Raw genomic sequence first — 27,258 nt, 5'->3', positions numbered from 1 at the left:
TTCAGAGCCATTCCTATCTTCTTCCCTGAGATTATACAACTTTCAGAGACAATAAAAAGCAAGGTTTAGTCAGTGTAGACTTAGGATCTGATCTTCACAAAGGTTTGATCTTTCAATGTTCAGCTCATAGTAATTTTGTTCCTCACTTCAATGCACATTGCATCAGCCCAGGAACAACAGAACACTATGTACGCAGTGAGGGCTCCTTATCAGCCCCTTTTTGGGGTAGTCTATCAATCACCAGCTATGTGTTACAGCATTTTATTAGCTACTCTAAGTTAAATGCTAGCAGCATTGTCAACGTGTTTCGATTGTGCAGCTGAACTCCATTTTGAATCTTTTTATGATTGTCGTCTCCTTGAGCCCAACAGCCAACAAGACATTATGTTTATTACCCCAAACTAAATAACTTTGGCCCACAGGACCTGCAGAATGGTACCAGTGTCCCCCTTCCACTGTCAGAGCTTTCTACTCCCCAAAGTTTAGAAAGCAGGGAAGAGACAGAAACGTGTCTCACAGCCAGGGAGACATCCAGAGAGGGTGGGAACCTTTTCTCCCTGAAACAATCCAATCATAAAGCAGCAAGCAAGACAACATCAGAAAAAAGGGACAATAATGGATGTCAGGCATTGTATTTTGCCATTATTAGTTAACCAACGTATCCCAACATTACCATTCCTAGGGCAACATAAACAAGTCTATCAGAGTTGCCACCTCTCCACACTGTCCTGATTAAAGAAGATCCCAGTCATTCCCAAATGTAAATTCAAAACAGATGCTTCTCATTTTGCAAATTAATCAACCTTTTCTTGACCTGGTGTTGCACATTTAGTCGCAAGGGGATGAACATTCCTCTACTGCAGGACATGCAGAACCTGGAAAATGCCTCCACAGAGACACAGTCTGAGACTGGGGGGCAGTGGCCATCCAGTGGCAGTCTGAGCCAGAGGAGGAGTAGCAGTGCTGTTGTACCAGTGCAGGACTGGAAGAAACACGTTAGCTCTGCCCTCCAAAATCCAGGGTGTTCATCTTACCAAGCCAGACTTCCATATGAGGTCAAGAAAATAATGGTCAAAAAATATTGTTCCTTTTATTGCTTATACATTTATTTCTTGCCCTCTTTTATGGAATGAGCTAGTGAAAAAATACTGATGTCTTTTATTTCCTTTCAAGCTATTGTATCATCTTCTTACATTTTTATGTTCGTTAGAGATTCCTAACCTTTGAGTCAACACTGTAACTAATATTAAGATACTAAATTGGGAATCACAAATAGATCAGGGGCTATTAAAGATAGTCTGATGCATCCTCTGGATCAGAAAGTTCTTGATGTCCTGACTGCAGAAACTGGGTGAATACTTCAGAATTTCCTCTGCCTTATGTCTCCCAGTTTGATTCATCTTTAGTACTATTCAGTAAAACTTTATTGCCTCTAAAAGCTTTATCAAAGTGCATAGTGTTGCCTGAGGTCAGACCAGCCAAGCCTTGAGCCTCATATGAACTGTTTTGATGCATAGAAAATCTGTCTTTAACAATTCCAGCCTCTCCTAATAAACTGGCCCATCCCTAAAGAGCACCGACTTTGAAATGTAATTAACCTCCACGTATTCTGCCTTGTGCAGCAAATAGCACTAGGAAGAAAGAGGGTTTTTTATCTGATTCCCTCTTAACTGCTAAATCATGATTCTTTTTATTACGTTTTTGTGCATTTCATCCTAGTGGGACACGGAAACAAGTTTGGGTCGTTTCATTGCCTGAATTTTCTGCTGCACACCAGCTGTCTGTGTGGCTACATTCTCTGCACTGGAAAAGAACATTTATTTCCCATTTCTATACAGTCTCTACCACTTTCCTAGGGGGGAAAGATCTTTTCCCTAACACAATTAAAATAAATATAAGAAAATATTTCTTCATACTATATCTAGGCATTGTAAAGCCATTTTGTGGTGATGAAGTTATACACCTCCCAGTTTAATTCAGTTTTATATCTGTTCAGTTAAGCTGAAGCTTTGGCAGAGAATACAGTGCTATAGAGAGCCCAGACCAGGCAGGACTAGACCTTTCATGGAGGGCTTGCTCAGGGATTGCTTCCCCACATACACTGATGACCTGGGGAGCTCCTTGCTGCCAAAAATCAAATTAAGAACTTGACAGCATTCAAAAGAGAGGACGTGGAAGAGCCAGAGCACAGAAACATTGTTTAGCCTGCAGACCAGGGGAGAACGTGGGATGAGCAGCAGGGAATGAGAAAAAGAGAGACCCAGCAGGTTTTAGGGAAGATGGACAAGAAGCTCACTCACAGCACTTGGGCCTCCGTGCCTTTCTCAGGTCCCCCTGACAATTTGCTGCTGCAGGAGGAAGAGGAAGCCATCACAGCCAGCTTTGCAGGCTGGGGACAATCCTGCTCCTGCTGCTTGTTGGAGAACCAGGGAAAGGATGACCTTGTTTGGCAGGGAACTTTAGACTAACACTGTGTGCCCATGTCAGGTCCACAAGCCAGCACAGCACCCAGCAAATCAGCACCAGGCAGGTACAAATGCACACCCCTTGCTGGCAGTTTCAGAGAAAGGCCCTGTTTAGCTCCAGGTAGGCAAGGACCAGCACAATGTGCTCCCTGCACTGTTTCTGTGCCTTCTGGGCAGTTTGTCCTGTTCATTGCAGGGCTGTGACAAGCACTACATGCGCTCTTTCCCCCATATGCACTTTGTGTAATGTCTGGATTAAGGATGCCTCCTCTTGTCATTCAAACTGTCTGCTCCACTGCTCAGAGCTGAGCTGGCTGGAAAAGTGAAAGGCACAAGAGCTGATATCCTCAACTTGCAGAATTTCTTCCATAAAGAAGGGATTTACTATATTTGTTATCTCAGTTTAGATGGAAAGACTAGGAGACAGCAGACACGCATGAATTTGAAGGGAATAAAGCAACATCAAGAAAGTTGGTGAGAGGAGAGTTGTCCCCATAACCAACAGAAATATCTGATCTTCCTTCCTGCCTTGCTGAAAGGGTCCTTTTGTTGTTTGCCCAAATGCAGCCATCGCCAACTCTCATACCCCAAATAATTAGACTTATGACATTTAAATGAAGGACTTTGGCAGGTGAGAAACAGCAGAAGAAAAGCACAGCAAAATGCCATCCTATGCCAGCCTTCCAGGGAAAGGTGATATGGGGCAGCCACAATCTGGCTGAGAAAAATTGGGATGGGAAAAAAGGGTGGGTGTGAGCAAAGGCTCAAGGTGTCTGCCTCACTCATCTAACCTGTGTGTCTCTCAAGCAGAGGAGCAAAGTGCTGTCCCTGCTGGCTCCTGGTGGGCAGCAATGAAAAGAGGCACACAAAGTGATATTTCTCTCTCTCTTGCCTTGAGCAGGTGCCAGCAGAAAGCTTTGGCAGCTGCTGAGTGTTGTGCTCTGGGAATTTCTGCAGCACAGAGTGTTGGTCTCACTGCCGCAGTTGGATGACACCAGACCCGTTGGTGACAATGAGCCTTACAAGGAGAAGTGAAGGTGTAAAAACAAGATGAAATCCAAGCAGTGTTCTTTTGCAGGGCAGAAAGCATTTACTGACGTCAAGAGCTGCAGCCTGTTCCATTTGAGGTGCGTGTCGTGCCCAAAATGATTTCAAGAGACCACAAATTCACCTGGAAGATCGATTTCATGGCCCGAGAGTCAGAATATTAACTGTGCATCACTCAGCTCGAAAACAGCCCCTTTTTCCATTTGTGCTATTCCTCACAGCCATGCCACCTTTCTCTGCCGAGGCTGGGAGAGCACTTTGTGTCACCCCCTCACAGCCAGCACTGTCCAAAGGCATTAGGAAAGGCAATTAGCAGTGAGAGGATTAGCGAGCTGGCAAGTGTGTGGGAAGAGGTGTGAGGCCAGGCAGACAAGGGGGCTCACAGGGCTGGTCTCACCCATAACCACATGCAGGACCATTGTGCCAGTCCAACAGCAGATGGGGCAGCACCTGATTTTTATTCCCAAAGAAAGTAACAAGTGGCAAGAAAGATTGCTTTCTGCGGAAAGGAATAAAAGCAATGCTAATTAAGCACCATGCCTGCCTCTCTGCTTTGTTGCCAGTGTTGATCCAAAAGCTACAGAGGTGACTGTGGGACAGATTTCATCTTTGGTGTCACTTTGATAATTTCAGTAGAAACACAACAGGGGATGTGGCAGGAAATTAGCCAAGTAACTTCAGCAAACTTGCACCCAAGGTCCAAACAGCCCCCATGTACTGTCACTTCTTCATCATCCTCACAATGAAGGATGCCCTGCTCTGCTCGCAGTCTCTCATCTTGACCCAGCTCTTTACACATCCCCTGGTGCAGCTGACAAAGGGAACAAATAAAACACATCCTGCGTGGCCTGTGCTTCATCCAGCTCACACAGTTAGCACTACTCTAAGTCCAGCTCAAGCTTTCCACTCCCTGGAGCAAAGGAAAAGGCAATCAGCTTGCCCAAACACAAAGACCCAAACACCAAAGCAGATCAGGGGCAGTACGAGTCAAAGACAGGGAGCTCTGGGAGAGGGGAAAGTGTTTGCTGCCTCCTTCTTCCTTCCAGCCCCTTCAACATCCCTAAACATATTGCAAAGCCAACACAGATTACACAGCTGGAGGATGAGAATGAGCAAGAACAGTGGCATTTGCAGAGACAGACATACAGCTGCCAGAGAGTGAGGAGACAGAATCCCACCAGGAGCTGGTGCTCGGCATCTCTGTTTTCCCTGCAGCGGTTTCTGAAGCATGAAGGTGCCTGCAAACTGTCTCCCACTGTCCCTGCACCACAGCTCAGCTCTTCCAGGGCCATGGGGAGGTGACTGGATCCCTGCACTGCCTTCCTCCAGCACTCCCCCTCTGCAGCTCCTTGTCTGTTGATGTGCCCACCGTGGGTTTCCAGCTCCTGACAGGGTTAATTGGCAGGCCCAGTGGGGGAAATAAAACGTTTCAGCTCTGTGGTTGCTTTTTTTTTTGTCTTTGTTTGCTCATGAGGCTGAGGGAAAGTGCTGGCTCCTGAAGGGTTACAGAGCAAGCACAGCAGGTAGTCAGCTGCTCTAGATCTCTACCATTTATTCCTGGCCCATATTTGTCCCCCTTCATGCTGCTCAGGTGCATTTGGCAGACAGACATCCCTGCTCCTCAGACCTGGGGCTGCAGGGAGCAGAGGGCACAGGTCAGGACCGAGGGGTGACTGGGGCTGAGGGGAACAAGCCAGCAGGCACAGCCCTGGGCACTTTCTGCACTCAGCAGCAGGAGCTTCTGTAGCCCTTTCCTCTCCCTCCAAGGCTATGCTTCAGCAGAGACAAAAGCCCCCTCCCAGCTTCTTCTCTGAAAGCACTCTCATTCCTTTTCCATTTTCATCTAAGTTTCCAATGAAGATTTATTACTCTGAGTGATTACGCTGTCAGCCAAATGAGCAGGGAATAGGAATATCCTTTCTTCTTGCATTCCAGCCACTAGTCCGTTTGGCTCTCAGCAAAAAGAGCAGATTTAGCATGATTTTAGACCCTTTTTCTTGCAGGTATTATTTATTTTCAGGCTGACAGCATGTGGGAAAACCCATCAAGAATCAGTACCCTGAGGCATGAAGCTGGGTTGTTATTCACCTATTTAAAACCTCAGAGGAATGGGGTGGTCAGTTAAGTGTAAGTCCTGTAAAACTCCAAGGCAGACTCCCTATCAACACTGAAAACCAGTCAGATGTGGCATGAGAAGCAACTAACAAAAGGCAAAGAGGGTGGTGAGGAAACAGAAATGTCAAAGCAGGAGACAGCAATAGTTCCCATCCTACACTCAAAAACCAGGAATTGTACATAGGATGACAATTGCCAAGGAGATGAAACATGCATGCATATGCAAAGAGATTTTACCCAAGACCTATAAAATCAAGATTTATTTTTGAAGATTGGGTTTTGTTGGGCTTTTTGTTGATATTGTGTTTAGGGTTTTTTTTTTCCTTTGGGATAGGTGGGGAGTGGGACATTTTTGTTTTTAATTTTCATTTCCTTGTAACAAGAATATTCCCCTGTCATGTGAGAATGCAGCTGCAGCAGTAACACCACACTATACCTGAATGACAAGGACACAAACCTAAATGTAAATAAAAAGAGAACCCAACTAGTCTGATTTTGGTGCCCACCTGTGAGAAATGCAAGTAACAAACAGATTGCATCAAGAAAACCACCCCTCATGCTGGATTTCTGACATAACTGGTTAGATTATTAAAATGGTAATCAGTAAAAAGGGCAATTTCAATCAATCAACTTCATCTCCTAAGGAGAAGCCACAGGAGGGAGAGTGAAGGAGTCAGGAGATCTGGTCGTGAAGATTTAGGCAAATCACTTTGCTCTGTATGCCTGTTCCATTTTCCTTTTATCTCACCAGACTGTGTCCTAGCACTGTGTCATTGTCTAGACAACGCCATTTCTCCTGTCCTGCATTTTCATCCAAGAAAAGACTGGGAGAGGAAAGGACAGGCACCGAGGCTGCAAAGCTCTTTACAGAGCCACAAACAGATTCACATCCCCACATCTCAACATCCCCAGTCACCAGTAAACAGCCAGGAAATGGCAAAATGTTCCTCTTTTTCCTTTCCTTGTGCTGGTGCAACAGAGAAGGACAAGTTGCTGTTCTGTGAGCCCGAGCACAGCAACCTGCTCGGGGGAGCTGAGGGCTTGGCCGTGTGTCAGCACAGCACCACTTCTGCCCTCAGCTTGCTTTGACAACATCCAGGAAACGGCACAGAAATGCAACATTCAAAACAAACAGACAGACAGATCCTGTTTGTTGGCAGAGCCGAAAGCTGCTAACCACGAAAGGCAGGGAGGGAAGGAGGGAGGGAGGAGGTGTGACCACCCCCGGGCCAGGCCGAGTCACAGCCGAGCGCGGGTATCGTGACATGGTGACATGCACAGCGACCCCTTCGCCTCGGATCAAACAGCAGGGCCCAAAAGGACCTCCATCAAAACAGGGCTGAAGCATCCTGCCAAGGTCAGCGCAGACAAAGCTCGCAGGAAAAGCACAGCATTTGAGGGACTGCAAGGTTCACCGGGCTCCCCTCAGGCCCCTGGCCAGGCTGAGGAGCCGTGGGAGGGGGTTCCCAAACCCCCTGAGCAGAGCTCGCCAGGGAAATAAATGACAGGAACAATGTCCCCCTCAGTTCTTCTCTTTCTCTCCATATTATTGTGTCACTGTGCATGTCACCTTGTGATACTGGGTTATTTATCAGCACTGAGTGCCTAGATTGGCCCCGCTAGAGAAAAATCAAAGAAAGCAGCAGGGGCTGGGGTTCGATGAGGAGGAAACAAATTATTCCCTTCAAGAACATGCAAACTTCTCTGCTACCCCATGCACACCCACACACGCAATTGCAGGCTGCTCCTTTCCCCTACCAGCAGCTCCTTTCAGCTCTTCTCCCTTTTCTCTGCTCAGATTCAGTGCCTCGTTTCTATGGATTTCTGTGTCAACTCCCTCAAGGATATTCAGTGGAATGGACACATTTACAGGATAACTAACGTGCTGAAAGCAGGTGGTGCTATTATAGTCATACAAAAGCCACCTATTTTTGGTGCCTCGTGCTGTCATCCTGTTAGGCTCTGCTTTGCCTTGTTATTGTACCAACTTCTCAGCACCATCACCCTGGGCTGCTCCAGTTCCAGCTCTGTCTGCAGAGGCCTGATAGAGGGGCGCCTTTGTTCACTGCAGTGGTGGCTTGGAGCTTCCCCACACAAAGAGAGGCCTGCAAGTTTCTCCTGCTGCCATCATTCATTTCCTTCATGAATCCTGAGAATGTACTTAAAAAAAAAGCTCTGCTGCATGTGCATATCTAATGCATGCATACACTCACGCATATAAATTTTCCTATGCAGAGCAGCAGTCTGAAAGTGAAATGTTACAAGATGACTATATTCACTTTATCCTTATGTCATATTTCAGGTAATCTCTTTGAAAGTCATCAGGTAAATTTTGAGTATTGTCTATTATGTCGTTCACATTAACTGCTTTAATATCTCAGCTTGTATTGGCTGGAAACACTTAGCTTGTCTCATCTCATTTCTTGGCACATGGTTTTACCTGTCCCTGCACTCCTAGGTTTGGTTGACAGCACTGCAAGGGTGCTGCACAGCCACAGACCATCTCTGCCTAAGTTCTATCTAAGCACCCAGCACTGAGAAGTAAAGCAAGATGAAACACAGGCACAAAGTTTAAATAAAATCACATTATTAGCAGTCACATTTCCCGAGCCTCAGCTCTGAGACCTTACTAAATTAATAGTGAAATGACCAGGAAAAAACAATGCAAGCATATGACAGTTTAAAAGTGCATACAACAGAGCAGGGATCACTACAGGAAGATCCTCAGGCAGACCAAAACCACCAGGATCTCCTATGTCCTTTTCACCTTGAAGGGAGAAGCTGGATTTTCACTTCCAGCTCGGCACTTTGCAAAACCTGGCAATCCTGACTCCAGCTCCTTTTACTCCTCATGAAGGCAGTGGAGGGCAGTATAAATTGTGTGTGTGCTTCCCAAAGTGGTTTATGCCAATCCAGCTCGCGTGCGAGGGATTTGCATTCAGAGGGCTTACAATAAGTACAGAATTATTAATACAGTGTTGCACTCGATAGCTGAGACACTGCTTGTAACCAGAGGAAAAAACCACTACCCTTCTGCTGTAAAGCATCTAAATGGGAATCAGGCTCAGTCTTGTCTCATAGCATAAATGTCCTGACCTGCTGTTCCCTCCTTTGTAACACAAATTCAGCTATAATCAATTATGGCTTGAAATGTTCCTTAAACATAGAGAAAAATCCAAAGCACATGCAAAGGCCTCTGATGGTAACTGATGTGACAGAGCAGTGCAGGAAACTCCTTTTTCTTAAGGCTGATTTTAAGTGCCTCTGCAGACAGATGCAGATGCTGTGCTGTGTACTGCTAACCTTGAACTGACATTAGCAAGTGTATCCAAACTTTCCTTTCCCAGCCAGGATGGGGACTCCTCTGGCAGCTGCTGCACATTCCCCTCTCCCCTCATTTCATGACCAGCTATCTCTTGGTAATCGTTAGAGGTCAAATCTAGATCCCATTGGGATTCACAGTGAAAATTATTGACATCAACAGGTCAGGAATAGCCAAGAGAGGATTTATACAACAGAGAGCAGAGAACATGAGCAGGAAAAGGCCACCCCAATCTCAGCTGGTGTAAATCAAGATAGTTACAGATTTACAACAAAAAAAGCAGGGGGAAAAAAGACAAAAGAGAATAAAAGTATTTCATCAGCTCAGATGCAAGCACAATCTCCTCACAGCCCTGTTGTCACAGCAAAGCTTGGACCTGGCCAGGCTGCCACAACAGGGATGCTCCATATCCTCCAACCAGTCGGGACACAGAGGGGAAGCAAAGGGAGAAAACACCTGCTTTGTTCCTGCTTTTAGCAACCATGAGGAAAACAAGCCCTGCTCTCAGGCGGCCGCCCCGGAGGGACGGCACGGTCGGTGCCAGAAGAGGGCACTTGAGCTCCAGGAGCGGGAGATGCGCGGCACCGCTCCGGCAGCACCGGCCGCGCCTGCCACACGGACACGGGGATGCGGCGGCAGGCACCGGGCTGTGCTCCCGGAGCGGCCACCGAGGGCTCTCCCCGCTACCCTTCCTGCCTCGGGGCTTCCTCCAGTCCCCTGGCGAGCAAAGAGCTGCAGCTCCTCATCACACAGCTCCCTAAGCTGGGTTTCTCCAGCAATATGGATCAGGTGCCAGCTGAAATTCTCTCCTTGCTGGAGCTTTTTGTGGTCACTTCCCCAGACAGAGCCTCTGGAGTGCAGTAACATTTACAGTCCAGCCTGGCCCCCAGCAGAAACATTTCTTGAGTCCCTTTCCTTTGCTCAGCTGCCCGTTCTCATCAAACGTGCCCAAATTTAATACTGCTGAGAACTCTTGTTGGTAGAAGAAAAAAAAAAGAAAAAAGAAAAAAGAAAAAAGAAAAAAAGAAAAAAAAAAAAAAAAAAAAAAGTCAGAATTTTTGGGGTGAATGTATATGAAACACACAAGTGCCTGCTGCCCAGCAAAGCATCCTAAACACAGAGGCTGCCTGCTTTTCCCAGCTGTGTCATCTGGTTCAAAACCAGACTGGTCTCCCTACAAACCTTACTCACTGAAGCACAAAAACTGCTCCCATCCCTCCAGGCACAACGTAATCAGCCATGCCTCATCTCCTTAGAAATCTCCTGACAACAAAATTTTACAGATTATGCAAAACCCTGAATTAAAGGCAAGAAAGGCCAGAGGAGATGAAGAAAAACAAACGGAATGATACAGCTACTATGACAATTTGGGTCTTATTTTGAAAGCTTTGTTCCTTTTCTGTGATGTTGCCTATGATAAATATGAAGCCATTTTCTTGCTTGAGATAGGCAACCACAAAGTAATAGCTAATGCATCTGAACCAGCCCATAAACTCCCACTGCATCAATCTATACCAGCTAATTCTAAGTGGCTGCCTCAGAGTGGTTAGCCCTCTGTTTGCATCCCAAAAGTTTCCAGACACATGAATAAACCAAGCACGGATAAATTAGGTCTGAAGGTCTGTTTCTCAGATGGATCTGGCAGCTGCCTTGGTTTATTGGCAGCTCATTTATCATCTCAAGAAAAATATTGATGGTTCTAAAGACACAGGCCCTTTCTGTGTCCTGGCTGAAGGAAAGCTGTCCTTCTGGGCAGGCTTTGGAAAGAAAGTCAATGCAACAAAATCTGCTTGGCAGAAACGTGAGGGATGTGGTGCAAAGAAGAATCATTAAATAAGGAAGAAGGAACACCAGGATGATAACCCTGTTGGCCCAGGAATAGCCTAGTCTCAAATCTTCACAGTATTACAGCAAGAATATGAGATTGTGAGAGTGCTAACAGGCACAGTCCTGGGCATCTTCTCAAGTGGAGGTATCACTGCTGCACAGGAAGAGAGAAAGGAGCCTGAAGCTGTGTTCTGACAACAGAAACATCCACTCAGCAGACCCTGAAGAAATTCACAGAAACACAATGATCAAAAGGCTTGAAAAGAGGAATAATGGGAGTGAAGTACTGGAAACTCTTCCCTTGGGCTGGCAGCATCATGCAGTCCTGACTCCACACAGAGTTTGCAGTCCAGCTGCCTCTCTTCTAGAAAGACACTGGGAAGGCAATTGGAGCCTCTGAGCCATTTCCATTCCCTATCTTGATTAAATCACCTGCATTCCACTTGAACAGCATATTTAAGGATTTACTTAAAGTAATATTGAGATCTGTCATGTATTGGTGTGGTGGGAAGAGATCTCACTTTTCACATGTGCCCCTAATATTGCTCCAACTAAATGTCTAGAGAAGGCAGTCCAGTGCAAGCTTTTGCTACACAGGACACTCCACTGCCCTGCAGAATCCTCTTTGCTCCATGAGAGGTCTTGAACAGTTATCATTCATCCTGGGTTTCTTGAGGGACTGGATGATGGGAAAAAGATGAATGGATTGTCACCTATCATTTGTATGGCATCAGATGACAACTGCTGGTTTAATAAGGATTCCTTAGTTTCAGAAAAAGAAATAGCCAGCCTGACAGAATCATGACTGCAACCTGACTGGGAGCACGTTATCCAGAAGTTGGTTTGCTGCACACCAATCATAATGACAGAAATGAAGGCATTTGGGATATTGCAGTTTCCAAAAATGTACTCCTCCAATAGGCATTGGTTGCCAGATTCTTTTAACCAAGTGACCAAAAACTCCAGTCTATGCTGAATAGAAATTCAGTCAGTTTAAGAAGTTTTGAATCCTTCCTAAGTACTGGGAAGAAACAAGTGGACAGGAGAGCAAGCACAGTGTTAAGTGCATCAGGAACTGAACACATGATCTTTACAGTCTGTACTCTGAAATGGAAAGCTTTATTTTTCATTTAGTTCTTTTACCTGCTGCTCATGTGATCAGAGTGCAATTTAGACTGAATGCAAATAAAAATCATGCAACACATACCACTGGAACTGGAGTCACTGGAGTAGATGGAGTAGATTCTCCATTACTTGGCAACTCAAACAGTTGAGTATAACCAGAGAAAAAAGTGTAAGATGACAAACCAGCTCTAGATGTGTCTACCTGATCTGGTATTGTTGTACATCTGGTTATGATGTACAGACTAAGCAAGCTGTGGAATTTCAAATGTGAAATACAGGTGGCTGATGGTCATTGCTGCTCCCAGGGTAACAGGCAGGAATGACAAAATAAAACTTGCTGGTGGCAGGCTTAAAACAAATAAGTTAGTAGAAGCTATGGAAATCCATAACAAGGAATGTTCTGGATGCTAAAAATGTTTACAGGTTCATGGGAGACACATCCATTGACTGTTATCTCTGATTTAATCAATGTGTGGGTTTTGGTCTCTTCTCCCCATCAACAATTGATAGGGCTAGAGAAGATGGCCTCAAGTTGTGCCAGGGGAGGTTTAGGTTGGACATTAGGAAACATTTCTTCACAGAAAGGGTTGTAAGGCCCTGGAACAGGCTTCCCAGGGAGGTGTTGAAGTCACTATTCCTGGAAGGATTTAAAGGGCACGTGGATGTGGCACCTGGAGACATGGTTTAGTGGTGGGCTTAGAAGTGCTGGGTTACCGGTTGGACTTGATGATCTTAGAGGTCTGTTCCAACCTAAATTATTTCATGGTTCTAATAACTCTGACTCTGGGATCCCCAGTCCACTAATTGCCGGAAGCCAAAGAATATTCAGGAAAAATAGTTACATGCTTATTCTGTTATTAAATTCTTCCCAGGCATATTATTTTGACCTCTGTCAGAGACAAGACACTGCAAAGGAGTGGTTTGGATCTGAGCTGATTTGGCTGTTCTCTTCTTAAGAGATGAGACATGAGAGAATTAGGCCCACCCTTGCTTTCATAAAAACTAAAAGGTTTCTGAACGCCAGATCAAAGCTGCAGGTTATCTTTATTTTCTGCCTGAGACGTGTTTGGGCATTGTTTTTCTGAACTGTGGACAAAGTTTCACCTCTAGTTGATGAGAAACACAGCTGACTTGTGGTAGGCCTGTACTGGCCTTGGCTTGGATGGGTATTCTCATCACCTGTGAACTGAAACCTGACAGGTTTTTGGCCTCTTTCAGCAGAGGTTTGATGGGGAAGGTGCAATTTGCTTTCCAGAATTCCACAAGATATCCTTTGTTAGGGTTTTCACAGATGTTAGGGGTTAAAGTGTAGAGAGAAAAGGAAAGTGAAGTCTCAACTCACCAGGGGTATGCTTGGAAAGAAAAGGAGATGTTGGATCTGTTTCCTGTGACTTTCATGCCTACTGTCCTCTGGTTTCTAACAATAGACATTCAGCTGTCCCTACTAGAAAGATTAATTGTGGTCTCTCTGCTCATTCAGCCAGCTATTTTTCATGAAACTCATAGGAATGTAATATCTCTGAGACCTTTATCACTGTCAAATTCAGTTGCAATTGGTCAAGCAGCTGAGAAAGACACACAGACAGAAAGACACTTCTTTTTTGCAGTTTCCTAAAAATCATCTCTGATCCCCTTTCAGAACGTTGGTATTTGAGACTAAAGAAATAGTAGTTGAAAAAGAGTTTCTGCTCCCACCCTAGAATTTCCTTTAATCAATAGTAATCAAGCTGATAGTAGCAAAATATGAAAGAAAGAAGGAGTGGTTTGGGTGAAAGACAGTAAAACAAAACCACGAGACTGGGTGTGTCTGCTTAGTGAAACACCTCCTGAAAAAAGCCCCACAAGAGGGCAGAAAGGCCTGGGGTAGGGCTAATGACCTAAATGCCAACGAGATGGTTGAACTCAGACAAGACAGGCACAGGGGAGAAGGCTCAGCCAGATTCGAAGAGACACAGAGAAGAGGAAAAAGACGACAAATATGGAGACACACAAACACCACCACAGGCTAGCAGAACAGGAGAGACCCCTCCCAGAGACACTGCAGTTTGGCTGTTTATTGCTTTTTTGGAAAACACCTCATTCTGAAAGGCTTTTTTTCCTCTTCAATCCCAATGACATTTGGGAAAGCTTCAAAGCACAGCACTGTCTAAAGCCCTTTCCTAACCTAAGTCTCCAACCCACAGACATTAGTCTTTAGTTATAATAACCACTCCCCTCAGACATTTCCAGCAAATTGTTAATATCTTTTAAGCCCTGCTCTCCATTGCCTTTCAGATTAGCCTTGCCCTTTCCTTTGCACTTAAGTTTAGCAAGTGTTACTAATAGGAATTTAACATTTACCAAAGAATTATTTTAACTACGGATCTAATAGCATTTGTATGGTGTTCTGAGCACCCAAGAGCCTCATATCAGTTCTATATGCTTAGTTTTGTCTAAATTGCTTCTAAGAAAAAGGAAAAATACAAGTTTAAGGGAAAGAAAGTTCATAACAGAGGCATTCAAATCCAGGAAAGCCAGTTCCAAAAAGGATAGCAGCAGGGCCTGGAGAGGGCTTTCCCTTCTTTGTATTATCCACAACCCTGAAATCACTCGTGATCAACTTCACCTTCCAACCTTTCAGCAAAAGCCTAAATTGTGCTTGGTCTAAGTTATTTTTTCCTGTGTACAAAAGAAATACTAACAGAAAAATGCTATGCTTATTATCATTATTATGCTTATTATTATATTACTATTTTTAAGATGCTTATTATTAGCTGGCAAATTTTATGTTTGTTTTTTATTTAATATACTACCATCAGAACCTTTTGGAATTAGTGAGTTTTGTGCTTGCAGACCAAGAATCATTGAGAGCTTGAGTGGAAAGCACCAATGAGGCTTTCAGTCAGCAAAACCTCAATGACAATTTGGCACCAGTAGCATTTGGTGTCTCAACAGAGACCCCAAAGGCTGCATTGGATGAGACCATTTTTAGAGCTGGGCTTATGAGGATCAGTCTTCCCATGCCACTGGATACAGCCCTACCTAGGCTGAGGAGCACATCCTGAGCCAGCACTGAATTGAGGAGAGCTGCTGGGATGCAGGAATGGTATTTGCACCTGTGTCTCTGAGCTGCTCATGCTCCAGCTGTCCCCAAGGTCCCAATTGCTGAATACAGTTGTAAATATTGACAGTTCTCAAGTCAACCTGTCCAAATTCCCTAGTCCAGGCTCACAGCTACTCAAGTCTGCCTGCTCTTCAAAGAAGGCAAAGTCCTGTATTCATGTCTGAAACTGGCTTGAGGGCATTTCTGTAAGACTGAAAATGCATCCTGCTTACATTCTCATCCCACAGCCACCCTCTGATCTCTCCCCTGTGCCTTGGTATCCCTGGGATAGAAATATGAGTACACAAGAGGAAGGAAAAGGTAGCTGGAATCATATGGTTAAATGGAATCATTTTGAAGATGTCTTCCAAGACAGATATTCTACATTTAAGAAAAAAAAATAAAAAATAAAAAAAAAATAAAAAGAGCACCTTTCTAATACACTTTCCACTTTTACAGCATCTTTCATCTGAGGCTTTCAAAGCACTCTGAGATGCAGATCCTAAGAAATTCATTACAAAAATTATACATATTCCTAAGTTGACTGTAGTCACTTCCCTAAATTTCCATTTCTCTACTGATACTCCCAGACAGTGTTTGCATAGATTGATGTAGTCAGTGCTACAGGCAACTAGATAAACAAATCTACATCCAAATATAAACTCTCCCCCACAAACAGCCTCTCTTACAGAAGAGAAGCATTTTTGTGCAGCATTGTCCACTGCATTGAGCCCTTTGAGAGAAGGAGGTGTGCCTACTGCAACACCATGTACTGCTTTGTACTTTCATGCCACTGCATTTCATTAAACAGACTTTCACTGTTTCTTAATTTTCCTTGAGCAGGTCCCACTGTATATACCCGATATGAACAAACACACAGATTCCTTCTGGGTATGAGCCAACAGCTGCAACCCTGAAAAATATCAGCTTCTTATATCATTAACTGAGTTTCCATGGTGCCCTGGGGCAGAGATATTGATGCTTGACAGCATTATCACTATAAAGTAACTTTAAAACTCTATAATTTAACTCTATGCTTCCAGTAATATTAAGAGCATTTGAAATTGTGGCTGTAAACCTTGACACTTTCACACAGACTGGGGAGCTGAAAAGAGGAATTTGTTTCCTCTCCTCCAAACCAGCCCTAAACGTGGTACTAAGAAACAACTGGAGAGAAGATGTGCAAGGAGGTCACTCTTAGAAAAATCTGCAGGATTAGGATTAATGCCACCTTTTGCAACTCACAGAAAGGAACCTGTTTCTGGGGGCTTAGCAGAAGAGATAGACCTCTGGATGCCTTTCCCTGAATATGTGCCTGATTTACTTTGAAATCATCTTGGCAAGAACCTCTAAGTGAAGTTCAAACCTAAGCCACACTGGATAACCTCTGCAGAGCTCCCTCAGCTTTATCAGCACAGCTTTTCATACCTCATTGGCTTTTGCTAGTAATGTTGCCTTTACTGGCTGGGAATGAACATGCCAGGGCCATAATCTGTCTCATGAGGATCTTCTCTTAAGGATATCACTAACAGAGAGAGCAGGATCAGAACAGGCAGTTGCCAAAAAAAGAAATGTAAAAAAGCCCAAAATAACCAAGTACATTTGCCCTAGGGGACTGGCAGGTACATGAAGCTCTAAAAGTTATGGATGCTTTTACTGGAATTGTAGTTTGCATACAGATTCCTTTTCCCCAGGACAGGCATTTACTCAGATCCAACTACTCCTTAAAAGGAATCTGGATGTAACAAATGACTGTTTCCTTAGGGGATTTAACTTCTCAAGTCCCCAGTCAAGCAGCAGGCAGATTCTTTGCTTGAAGTTAAGAATAGGAATGAACCCAGTGGTCTCTGTGTCCAGAGTCCAGCATGTGAGCTCCTGTTAGGTGTCTGAAGAGATTCCAGTCAATCCAAGCCTTCATTCTGTGGCTGCAGCCACATAAATATACCTTTATGCCCACAAACAAGAGGGAATACAACAGTGTGCCTTTGGATGAGGTCCTTCTCTACCTGGAGGAAGCTTGCAATTACAATAAAAATACACCAAAAAAGCTATGGCCATGCTGACAATTGTGATGCCCACCCGTCTCGATGATTATTCTCCCCTACAGCTACGGTTGTACCAGTCCCTGCCAGGTCTCCATCATTTCTGCCTTCCTGCCTCATGGCTGAGCTGTGGAAGAGTAAAACTTTTTATTCTCTGTTCTGGGCTGCCTCCTTTGCAGCAAGGATCCAGTTCAAACACTCCAAAAAATGAACCAAATAGATGTTAAAGCTGTTGATGTGAGAGTCCTTTGCTGGCTGCTCTCAGGCCAGGCTGTGATGGCTGCTGTTCACAGCTGTAGTGGGAGACTGGAACACACCAGTTCTGGGTGTACAGTCAGAGCAGGGCTCAGCCCTGCTGTTGGGGATTCATCCTGCCTCCCCCTCTTTTATCCCTCATTCCCTGCCCAACTCTGAGGCTGGTGTGAGTGGAGGCAGCTCAGCAGCTGAGCTGCTGGTGCTGAGTGTTACAGAGCAGTTTACACGGCTCATGTCATAAGCCCTGTAAATGCCGAGTAAAACATGGAATTTAATGGAAGCATATCAGCTCATTTTAAAGCTCCTTCACCTGGTGCTGAGCTAACTGTTGTTGTGCTGCCTTTTTTAATCAGTTACCACCAAATGTGTGCATGTGTGAGAAGGGTTTTAAACATTTCTCTGTCCACTTCCAGGCAAGTAACAGACAAGCCTACAATCCTCTTATTATGCCTTTGAAACAGAGTCCATTCACTGTTATCTGCAGCACCTGTTATCATGGGGTTTTCTGCAGAGCTTCCAGAACACATCCCTAATGTTTCTCACGCTCCAGGTATGTATCTGTGAGACACAGACCTAGCAGGCACACACACAGCTCAGCAGGAATGTCGAAGTGCTTTGTTTGCTGGATGAAAATACAAGAGGAACTCCAGCAGTAACCATTAGTGATGTCATGCCAATGAAGGCCTGAGTCATTGATGCAATCATGTTAATTCTCCGTGTTAGAAAAGGCCAGAAGCTCAACACTCTGCATGACGTTATTCACTATATATGCCCCAAACATACACCCTCTGCACAGGCTGAAGGAAGATCCTTCCCTCCTGAATTTAATTGAAACAATGCAGCCTCAGTAGGCAGTTTGTTTTTAGAACATTCCAGGTGTCATCCTCTAAATTCTGCACCAATTCATTTAGAACACTCAGTCATACTAACTGGAGTAATTTGAAACTGATTTCCACTTCTGTGATACCTTCCCAACCTTTTTGTCTTTCTTTTCTTACTGAAAAAAGTTACTGTCCACACTAATGGTAAGAATTCAAGCACTTAGACTGAAGGTCTGTCTTCCATTTTCAAGCACATAAGGTATCCACTTATCTCAAAAATTACAAAGTATGTTTCAGTCAGTCACACAAATCTGAAAAAAATGGATAATCTCACCTAATGTAAAAATATATCTATTACTGTCACACAGAGGTTTGTATGGATCACAGAGCTAGCATGTAAAACCTGGAGAACATGAAGAGATAAAAACCCCACCAACAAACCTAATCCACTTATATAATGGCATGAAAGGCAGTAATACTGTGATCTTATTTGCCACAGATGCTGTAAAGAAAAGAAGCTGACAGGTATCATTTCTTGTCACCAAGTCAATTCAGAGTTTGTTCTACCTGTCAACAGGAACAACATGAGACTAAATTAATATTTTGCAGAATCTGGAGATCCTAATTGATTTTGTTCTCTAAAAGGAGCCAGTATGGCTAGTTCTGGGTGTGTGATCCACTTTGTAGTCTCTTTTCATGGTCATGGGTGACCTGAATTTGAGGCTGAATCTCAGTTTGCACTTAATCCAACAGTAGAAGCTCTGAACAATCCTAGCCTCCCTGATCCTGTTTCCATTGAAAGGAAAGGGAAAAGGGAAAAGGAGAAAAAGAAAAGAAAAAAAGGAAAGGGAAAGAAAAGGAAAGGAAAAGGAAAAAACACTCACACAACCAAATAACATGACAGTGGAATGAACAAAGTTCTAAGAAATACATCTTTAAAGGCAGATTTCCAGAATACTTGCATTATCAATTCATAGTTCTTGGGCTCGCTGTATTTTCTTAATTTATTTGCTTGGGTTGCTGCCTGCATGTACGTAGATAGTTAATAGAAACAGCCCTGTCCTTGGAGGCCAATATGAACTGACTGCCTGTGTCTTTGGTTCAGGTCCATTAAAAAATCCAAGCATTAATTAATCACTGACTTGCAAATAGCTTCAAAAAGGCTGTTCAGGGCAAATTGGAATGTTCTGCAATTGTTTTACTTTCGGTCATAGGCACTTTAGTGATGTGAAACTTCCTCCCCTGCCAGGACAGGATCTGCATAAATCCAGTGGCTACTCCTGTGTTGGATCAGACCAGTCTAGAGACTATTTCAAGCAACTCCATTTCTTTCACTAACTAGAAAACTGCACACGAGAGGAAAAGATCCCATAGGCACTACTTTGGATAGAATTCCTACACTGAAAAGGAAAGAATAAAACCTTGCAGGGCAAAATGCCAGTGGAGCATACTCCATGGGCAAAGAGCATCCCCTGCTTGCTGTCTGGCAGGTCAACCAAAACCTGCTTCCCTTCCTTTTCCACCCAGCTGGGTGAAACCCCAAGTGCAGAAACCAAGCTGCTGCTTGAGCTTTCCCCATGCCAGCTCCAAGAAGGTTCTCTGATCTGGAGCCTGTTTTCTGGGCCCCAGCTGCCGATGGAATGAGCAGAGAACGGAGCATCTCTGCCTGCAGCAGGCAAGGCAAGCCAAGAAAATGGAGATGTTGGACCCCACAGGTGAAACTTCTGCAATGTGAAGCACAAACCTGAAATCTCTACAGAAAAGGAAGCTAAGCCAGTCTGATCTACCAGTCATGAGGGAAAACACCCAAGGGAATCATGCTCTCATGTGTATAGGGGCTCTTTCCACTCCTCACTGTGAAAACTGTTCTTGATAAATAAGGAAAAGAAATAAGGAGTTTTCAGCACAATGAGAACAAAGCTGGGAAGAAAATTAAAGGTAAAACTAAAGCACAGGTTATTGAAACACCAAAATACCAACTCATGAAAAGAAATACCTAAATCTAACAGTAACAACATTTTTTTTTCCACACTGGCAAGATATACTACATTTGTGTATGTTGCAAGGAGCTTTTCCTTCAGTTGACTTTACTGGGCAGAAAAGAGCTTCTATTCCAAATACTCAAGCCTGGTAAGTCACTTTAATATAGTCATCTCCCTCCTTCTCCCAAATCTCACTTTCAGTGGAGAAGTCAAACCAGAAAAGCCCAAATGACAAACAATTCCTTTCCCTGCTCCCTGTTTCTTGCTCTCATTCCCACACTGAGAGCCCATATACATGGATGGCGAAGAATTATGTCTCCTATGAAAATTTCTCCCTTCTTCCAACTTCCAAAATGCAGCGGAGAGGTAAACAGGCAGTCACAGCTAATCTCTCTGCCTCTGCAGTGTTTCTAAACCTGTGGAAATTTCTAAAGCTGCCAAGATAGAATGACAAAATGAAATAACATACGCAGTGTTGAAGTATGGGCACTGGGTGTTTGATTGAGCAAGGTGACAAAAAGAAAAAGAAAAACATAAAAGCAGATCATAAGACCAGTCAGAACCCTTGTACAAATTGCTGATACATTGAGATAGCCAGATGGATATGTGTTTTTGAGGAATGAGACACCACTTCTATCTGAGCACTCAAAAATGCCAACAACTTTGATGGTTTTGTTTTCACAATTTGACTTCCATTTCTTTGTCAACTGGCATTGAAGATTTGTCCTCGAGGCAGCTGCAGAACCTAATGGATCCTTTTGGCTGCAGTTCAAAGGCAGAGAAGATATTTTACTCAGTACCAAAGAAGCACTCTCAACTTGCTATTAAAACAATAACACAAACACAGGGCTAATGAGGGAATAAGGAGAGAAATGAAGAAAGAAATGGAAGACTGTGGAAGGAAATGGATCACAGACTCTCCAGGACTAGCTTCTATAACAAGTGTGTGAGACAATCTCCTACAAGAGGGAAATGGCTTATTTGATCTAATGTCTTTCTCTTCTTGAATTTCCACCGTATGGAGAATCAATATGAGGGAAATTAAAGCATCAGGAGCAGACTCACATTTCCACTTGTGCGTGTTTCTATCTCAGCAAACTCTTACGGAGACAGAAGTATTTACCTTAAGTGCCTGGTTCACGTGTGCTGCAAGAGGATGGATTTCCAAAGGATACAGGCTTCCTCAGTGTAGGGCACGGCAGAAGCAGTTCCACCCAAAATGTAGCTGTAGAAGGAGACCTCCAGAGTGTAGCAGTAGGATGTGTCATTTAAGAGCCCGCCAAGGAAGCGCCGGCCTGTCCCAGCTTTCACAGCATCCCTGTTGAATGACGTACTGGACTGCAGGAGCAAGAACACAGGGACATGAGGAGAGTTCAGGAGTGGAGCTGATGCCTTAAGTTTTCGCTTTCATGTTTTCAGATTCTATGCTGCCTAGGGGTGTAGTTCTAAGCCTCACATTCAGTGCTGGTAAGCTCTCTTCACAGAGTAGGGAGACAAAACAAATCCTTATCCTGCAGAAGACCAAGGACAACGAGTACAATTTTCAGGCCCCAAAGCAAAAACAACGATGGATTGAAGAGAGAAAACAAGAAGGATAAGACCTCACAACCTGAGGCTGTGGTTGGACAGTTGGGCTCCAATATGCAAATGGACCAAAACTTGTAAAAGTGCAAGACCTCATGACCAGTCATCTATTTTGTGACCATTCCAAGTCCACCTTGGGTGTAGTCCTGGCCAGGCTCTTGTCCTGCCCAAGGTGCACCCTAAAGGCCTTTTAATAAATATCTACTTTAATTTTTAGCTCTGGCCAGTCTCTGTTCCAGGTCAGCCTTCCCAAGGCATCAGAGCAAGAGAAGGAATCTCTTTGAAGAGAGCGCAGCTTCACTCACATTGCCAAATCTCACCTACACTGTATCTCATTTACATCTGTTTTTTAATCATGGAGGGGAAGCACAGTTCTGGCACACAGGCTATAAACGATGCCTCACAGACTTTTACAAAATTCATCTGGGTTCACCATTAATATCAGCTTTTCCTCTTCCCTCTCGGATAACACAAAGCAAGGCTGCCTTATGCATGAGTTGGAAGTGAGCCTTCCAGATCCCCCATGCTCAGAGTTAAGCTGTCCCAGTACCTGGATATTAGACTCCTTTGTCTCCACTGCATTTCCCTGTATCATAATCATTCCCCTTACCCCTTCACCTGGACTCTCAATCAAAGCAGAAATACGGTGGCATTTACGTTTTTGGTGAAACTTTCTCACCTAAGACATTTGACTGGTTCTTAAATTAGGTCACAGAAATTTCCACTTCACTAACTTAAATGTTAACGGGGTGTAGCTCTCTGGGTGAAAAAATCTACCTCGCTATCCTACAGCACTAGCAGCACAGTATAAAAGGCAGTATTTTGTGCTGTTACTGAAGATCTGGCTTTAGGAACCCTACAGCTTTATGACTATTCATTTGAGGGGTGGAGGGGAGGACTCCAAGTATTTCCATAAATGAGTTTTAGCTCTCCTTTGAAGGCATGACATCCACAGACTAAAGGGCAGCTCATCCTCAGGTTGATTGAAGTCTCAGACCTTGTTCCTACCAACTAGCCAGAAAAATGGATTCTGATTTCATTTTGATTTTCAGACTCTATTCAGAAATCTCATAACCATTAGACTGAGCCAATCTGGGCTCAGCACAAGCTAGTGACAGCCACAAGAAAATCATCCAACTTGGGTCTGTTGTATAAAAGGTCATAATATCTCCCACTGTAAGGATTTCATGTTGCCAGTGAAACACAAAGGACCCTTAACACAGCTCATTGCCCAGTCATTGTGCCCATGGTGGATTCTTTGAGCTGTCCAGTGTCCTCCTAAGGAGCCTTAGGGCTGCTACCTCTTCTATCTAACACAATGTGAATATTTATGAAATCCATCTCTTACCAAAACTGGGGAAAATGAAATTTCCTTTGTATTTAAGAAATGAGATGCAATGGTTCAAAATGTTGCACTTCTCTAGACTGAGAAAACCAGGCTAATACTGAAATGAGCAATATTTCTTGATAAATACTGTATGGCAGGAGATATAAAAAAGTAGAAATACCTGTTTGTTAACATTCTGAATGTCTTGAAATCTCTCTCATATTGTAAAAAGGAAGATTTTCCAGCTTAATTAGAGTAAAATGGAATTGGGTTTCTTATTAGCATTATATATAGGTGTTTCCTATATGCAACTTCTTGTCTTTTTGGTAACATAGTATTTAACTTTGTGGTAATTTGTACACAGAATGCATTCTCCTATGTAGATATAATATAATTTCTGTCAAATTACATGGCAGAAGCCTGCAGGATATTCTCAATACCTATGGCAGAGGGAGTAAAGCACTTATAAGGAGTGTTAGGAAAATTAACTGTTAATTTGATATATGGAATAAAATACTTCAAGACGTCTTTGAGAGGGAATGTTCTCTGGCTTCCTGCAAAAGAAACCTTCAAAAGACTACTGAGATCCTGAAACAGAGGGAATCTGTCCTCAGTTAAATTTCAGAAACAGAGGAAGATGATCATGCTCGGGGGATTGCTTCCTGAGCCAAGTGAACACCAACTTTAGTGGATGGTGCTTCATGTTCAAACAAATGCCTGTAGAGGAACTTTTAATGCATGGGAGCATCAACAGCTGATGGAAACAACTCAAAGGAACAGGAAAACAAATGTGTCAGGACAGGGTATTGGGCTTTGTGTGCAGAGGCATCACTCACAAAGGGACTGAGCTAATTCTGAGGCTGTATTTGGCACAGGAAAAACAAGGAAAATGTGGGAGGAGGTGACTCAGGGAAGACATTAGGGATAGAAGTACTTCAGTGAGTAGGAGACTCAGTTACTGATATGGAACATTTGTGAGTTATGGAATCTCATCAACTATGTTTAAAAACAAATTGTACAAGTATCTGCTGAGCACAGTTCGTGTATTTAGGTTACAGTTTGCACGTTAAATCCTTTTCCTATTTCCCGTTATCTTAATCAGGCTAAAAGAAAGTTATGAGTAGAATTTCTAATACATGATTCTTGAGATAAATCTTACATAATATTTTCATCACAGTTCTTGGCACGGTAAAGGAGGACCATGCCAACAAAATTTGCTGATGACACACTGTGGAATGAATCATCATTATGGAGGAGGTTCTGAATATCATACAAATGAAAAAAGCAGTGGGATGACTTTGAGGGCCAGAGTGATTGTAGTCAGACAGAACTCAGCCACACAACTGCCAGGTCATGCACTGAAGCATAATAATAAAAAAAATCTGCAATAGCCTAAAACCTTGTCAGCTGGAAATATACGAAGCGAGAGTCTGATGTGTTACTTCATTGAAGTGATTTTTGCTTTCTAGCAGAAGTTGAATCTTTTGGCAAAATTATATTTGTTGTATTTCAAAAGTGAAACATAAGTAGTTTAAATATTATCAAGATAGTTATAATAAATGGTAAAAAACCCAACCAAACAAAAAAAACCCCACCAAAATTTAGAACTTTTCAGATTTTGAATTTTTATAAGGCTATTTCATTGGGCTTGGGGCTTTGGGTTCTGTTTTTGGGGGCTGGGGTTTTTTTTCCTTTTTTGTGTGTGTTTTTTGGTGTTTAATAGAAGACTTTCCGTTTCAGCTGCACAAAATTACTTGAAATGGCAAAGGCATTAATAAAATCCTCTGTTCATTTCTTTGCCAAGTGGTACTGAATTTCCAGGAATAAAAAGCTCACCCTTCATTTAGGTGCACAAATGTAGATTTTGAAGGTTATCATTGTCCTCATTTTGAAAAAAAAAAATTGATGGCACAGACCAACTTGGTGTCTTGAGTAAAAGGTAAAATCTCTCATTTGACTCAAGAAGGTTGGGGTAGAACATGACAAATACATGTTTTGAAACAGCAGCTTAGGTCTGGCTCTAGAGCAAGTGTTATAAGCCAATATATGATATGAGAAAAAGAAAATTACAGATTAAAGAAAATTTAGGTAATGACAAGAAAGAGCAGCAGGTACTTGCTGAGTCTAACCTTCTACTCACTGTTTTAGGTTGAGAGAAATGGAGTGGGGAAAAAAAAACCCAAAAAACCAGGCAAAACTTTGACTCCTCACCACAGCTGATCGTGAAGTTTTGCCCATGCACATTTATTTAACCAAACCCTAATCCGGGGAAAAAACAGTGTGGGGGTGGCAAGAGGAGGTCACAAACACAGGGAAAGTTGTCTGCAAATGAGTCTCTTGCTTTTCTGGGAGAATCTATTTCCCTAAACCCCTTTGCAAAGCTAAACTGAAGTCATCATTAAACAAAGGCACTGAGCAGGCACAGCAGGAGAACAGCTAAACAAATATTTATTTCTCCAAGGCTGAAACGCATGGGAGTGTTAACAACAGCAGAGAGAAGTACAGTCTGCAGGGTGGGGGGAACACCAAAGACTTTGAAGTTCTTAAATAGTGATATTTGTGTAAAATCAACAGTAATGCATTATTAAAACACACAGATACATTAAAGCTCACAGAAGGACTTTGCTTCCCAGCTGGTGTGGGAAAATTCAGTGAACAAATAGCTATCCACAGAATTAGAAGCTGCCAAGAAATCCAGTGTTACACGAGCAGAGAAGGAAGGGTGAAGGATTCCCTTTCTCTCTGGTGGAAAGAAACTCACCAGAAAAACAGATTTCAAACACATTTGGGAGCCTCAAGGTTTGCTGACCCTCTCTCTACACATCAGGCATTAGTGGGCAGCTTCCCCAGGCCTCCCTACCAGACTTCATTCCTCCTCCCCATGCTGTGCTGACTGTGAAAGTGTGTGACCAAATTCCCCCCTGGGAATGGCAGTGAACAGCCAGGCATACAGAGACATTTGTGAACCAGTTGGTCCTTATTCAAACATTGCAGCAGATAAAGATGCATGGGAGGAAATGGGAAAGGGAAAAAAATTGCATGTAAATTCTTTCTGGTGTGATTTCAAACTAGAAAAAAGTCTTGGCCTTTGGTCAGACCTGTTGAAGTGCCAGAATCCCAGTCTCTTGGCTGTAAGGACACTCTGCCCCACTGTCTCCTCAGGGAATTCAGCCCCCTGGTAGCCAGTTTGTGATGCTCTTGGGTTCTCAGCACCCTCCATCTTCCCACTAACAATGACTGGAAAGGATGTCCTGGGCAGTCCAGTTCACAAATTAGGCAGGGTGCTGATTGCCTCTGCATGCCTCTGTCAGTCACAAGAGTGGCTCCAAAAGGCAAAGAGGGAGACTTCTCTCACATCTGAGACTGAATTTGCCCCAGGCCACCCTTTGTAGCCCTGATGGGCTTGGAATCTGAGTGGCCCTGCATGGTGGGAGCTTCAGCTGGTGGGGTCCCCTCCTCAGTGTGTGTGTGACCTCAGAGGGGACTGGTCTTGCTTCAGCATCAGAAAACCTCAGGCTGCACAAAAGGAGAAATTGGAGACAAACACCAATCAAACTGGATCCACTTCTGAGTGGAAGAAGGGATAACAAAAAGGGATGAAATGTCAAAAAGGCTGTGTCCAGCCCGTGATGAATGAGAGCTTCATTCTACCCTTCACTGATGGCAGGACAAAGGGACCTTCTCATCCAGGACTTTTTGGGGAAAGGAATCTTTGTTATCTTCTGAAATTGCTCAACACATTAAGAAAAGAGGAGCAGGGTATAAACCACAGTGCAAGTCAGACCTTGCCAGGCTCCCAACATGGGATCCAAGGTATGGACTGCACATCATTTCTGACCAATCCTAAGGTGTTTCCCCAAATAAGAAAAGAAAATAAAAAGTACAAAACATTCAAAAAAATGCCAACCAGGCAGAAATCTGGTCACAGGCTCTGGCAGAATGCAGAAGATGAATTTCTGGCATAGCAAGGTCCAGGGAGGTTCCTAAAATCCAAGAGAGAGATTTTTACCAGCTGTTCACATCTCCTGCTACACAACTGATTATGGATGTGCCTGTGGAAGGAAGTAGCAAACTGCATATATCTTCAAAAATCTGAGCTCTAGTGTGCACATGAATGATTCCCAGATGATCACTTCTTCTCACAAATGAAATATCTGCATGAAACTCAGAATAAAGTGATCTTCCCTAAAGTTGCTGATATATATAGGTGATGTAGGTCCAGGAAATGTTCTACAAAAGGATGTAGCATGGTCAACTGCATGCT

At 43.6% G+C, this 27,258-nt stretch overlaps 1 protein-coding gene across 3 annotated transcripts in view; it reads right to left on the bottom strand.

The window, feature by feature from the left end:
* The window catches only part of LOC134555496 (BEN domain-containing protein 5-like), an 898,337-nt gene that overhangs the window by 57,887 nt on the left and 813,192 nt on the right, over positions 1–27,258 (bottom strand). For 2 of the 3 annotated variants that reach the window (XM_063407113.1, XM_063407114.1), the window contains exon 11: positions 21,259–21,421. The exons of the other annotated variant lie outside the window; for it this stretch is intronic. In XM_063407113.1, the coding sequence (XP_063263183.1) occupies positions 21,259–21,421 (163 nt within the window). The remainder of the gene's footprint in view (positions 1–21,258; positions 21,422–27,258) is intronic. 3 annotated transcript variants of the gene reach the window in all.

The sequence above is a fragment of the Prinia subflava genome, chromosome 10 (assembly GCF_021018805.1).
Source record: "Prinia subflava isolate CZ2003 ecotype Zambia chromosome 10, Cam_Psub_1.2, whole genome shotgun sequence".
NCBI classification, from domain to species: domain Eukaryota; kingdom Metazoa; phylum Chordata; class Aves; order Passeriformes; family Cisticolidae; genus Prinia; species Prinia subflava.
Note: the sequence above shows the minus strand (reverse complement) of the source record. Positions and strands in the feature narration are given on the sequence as shown.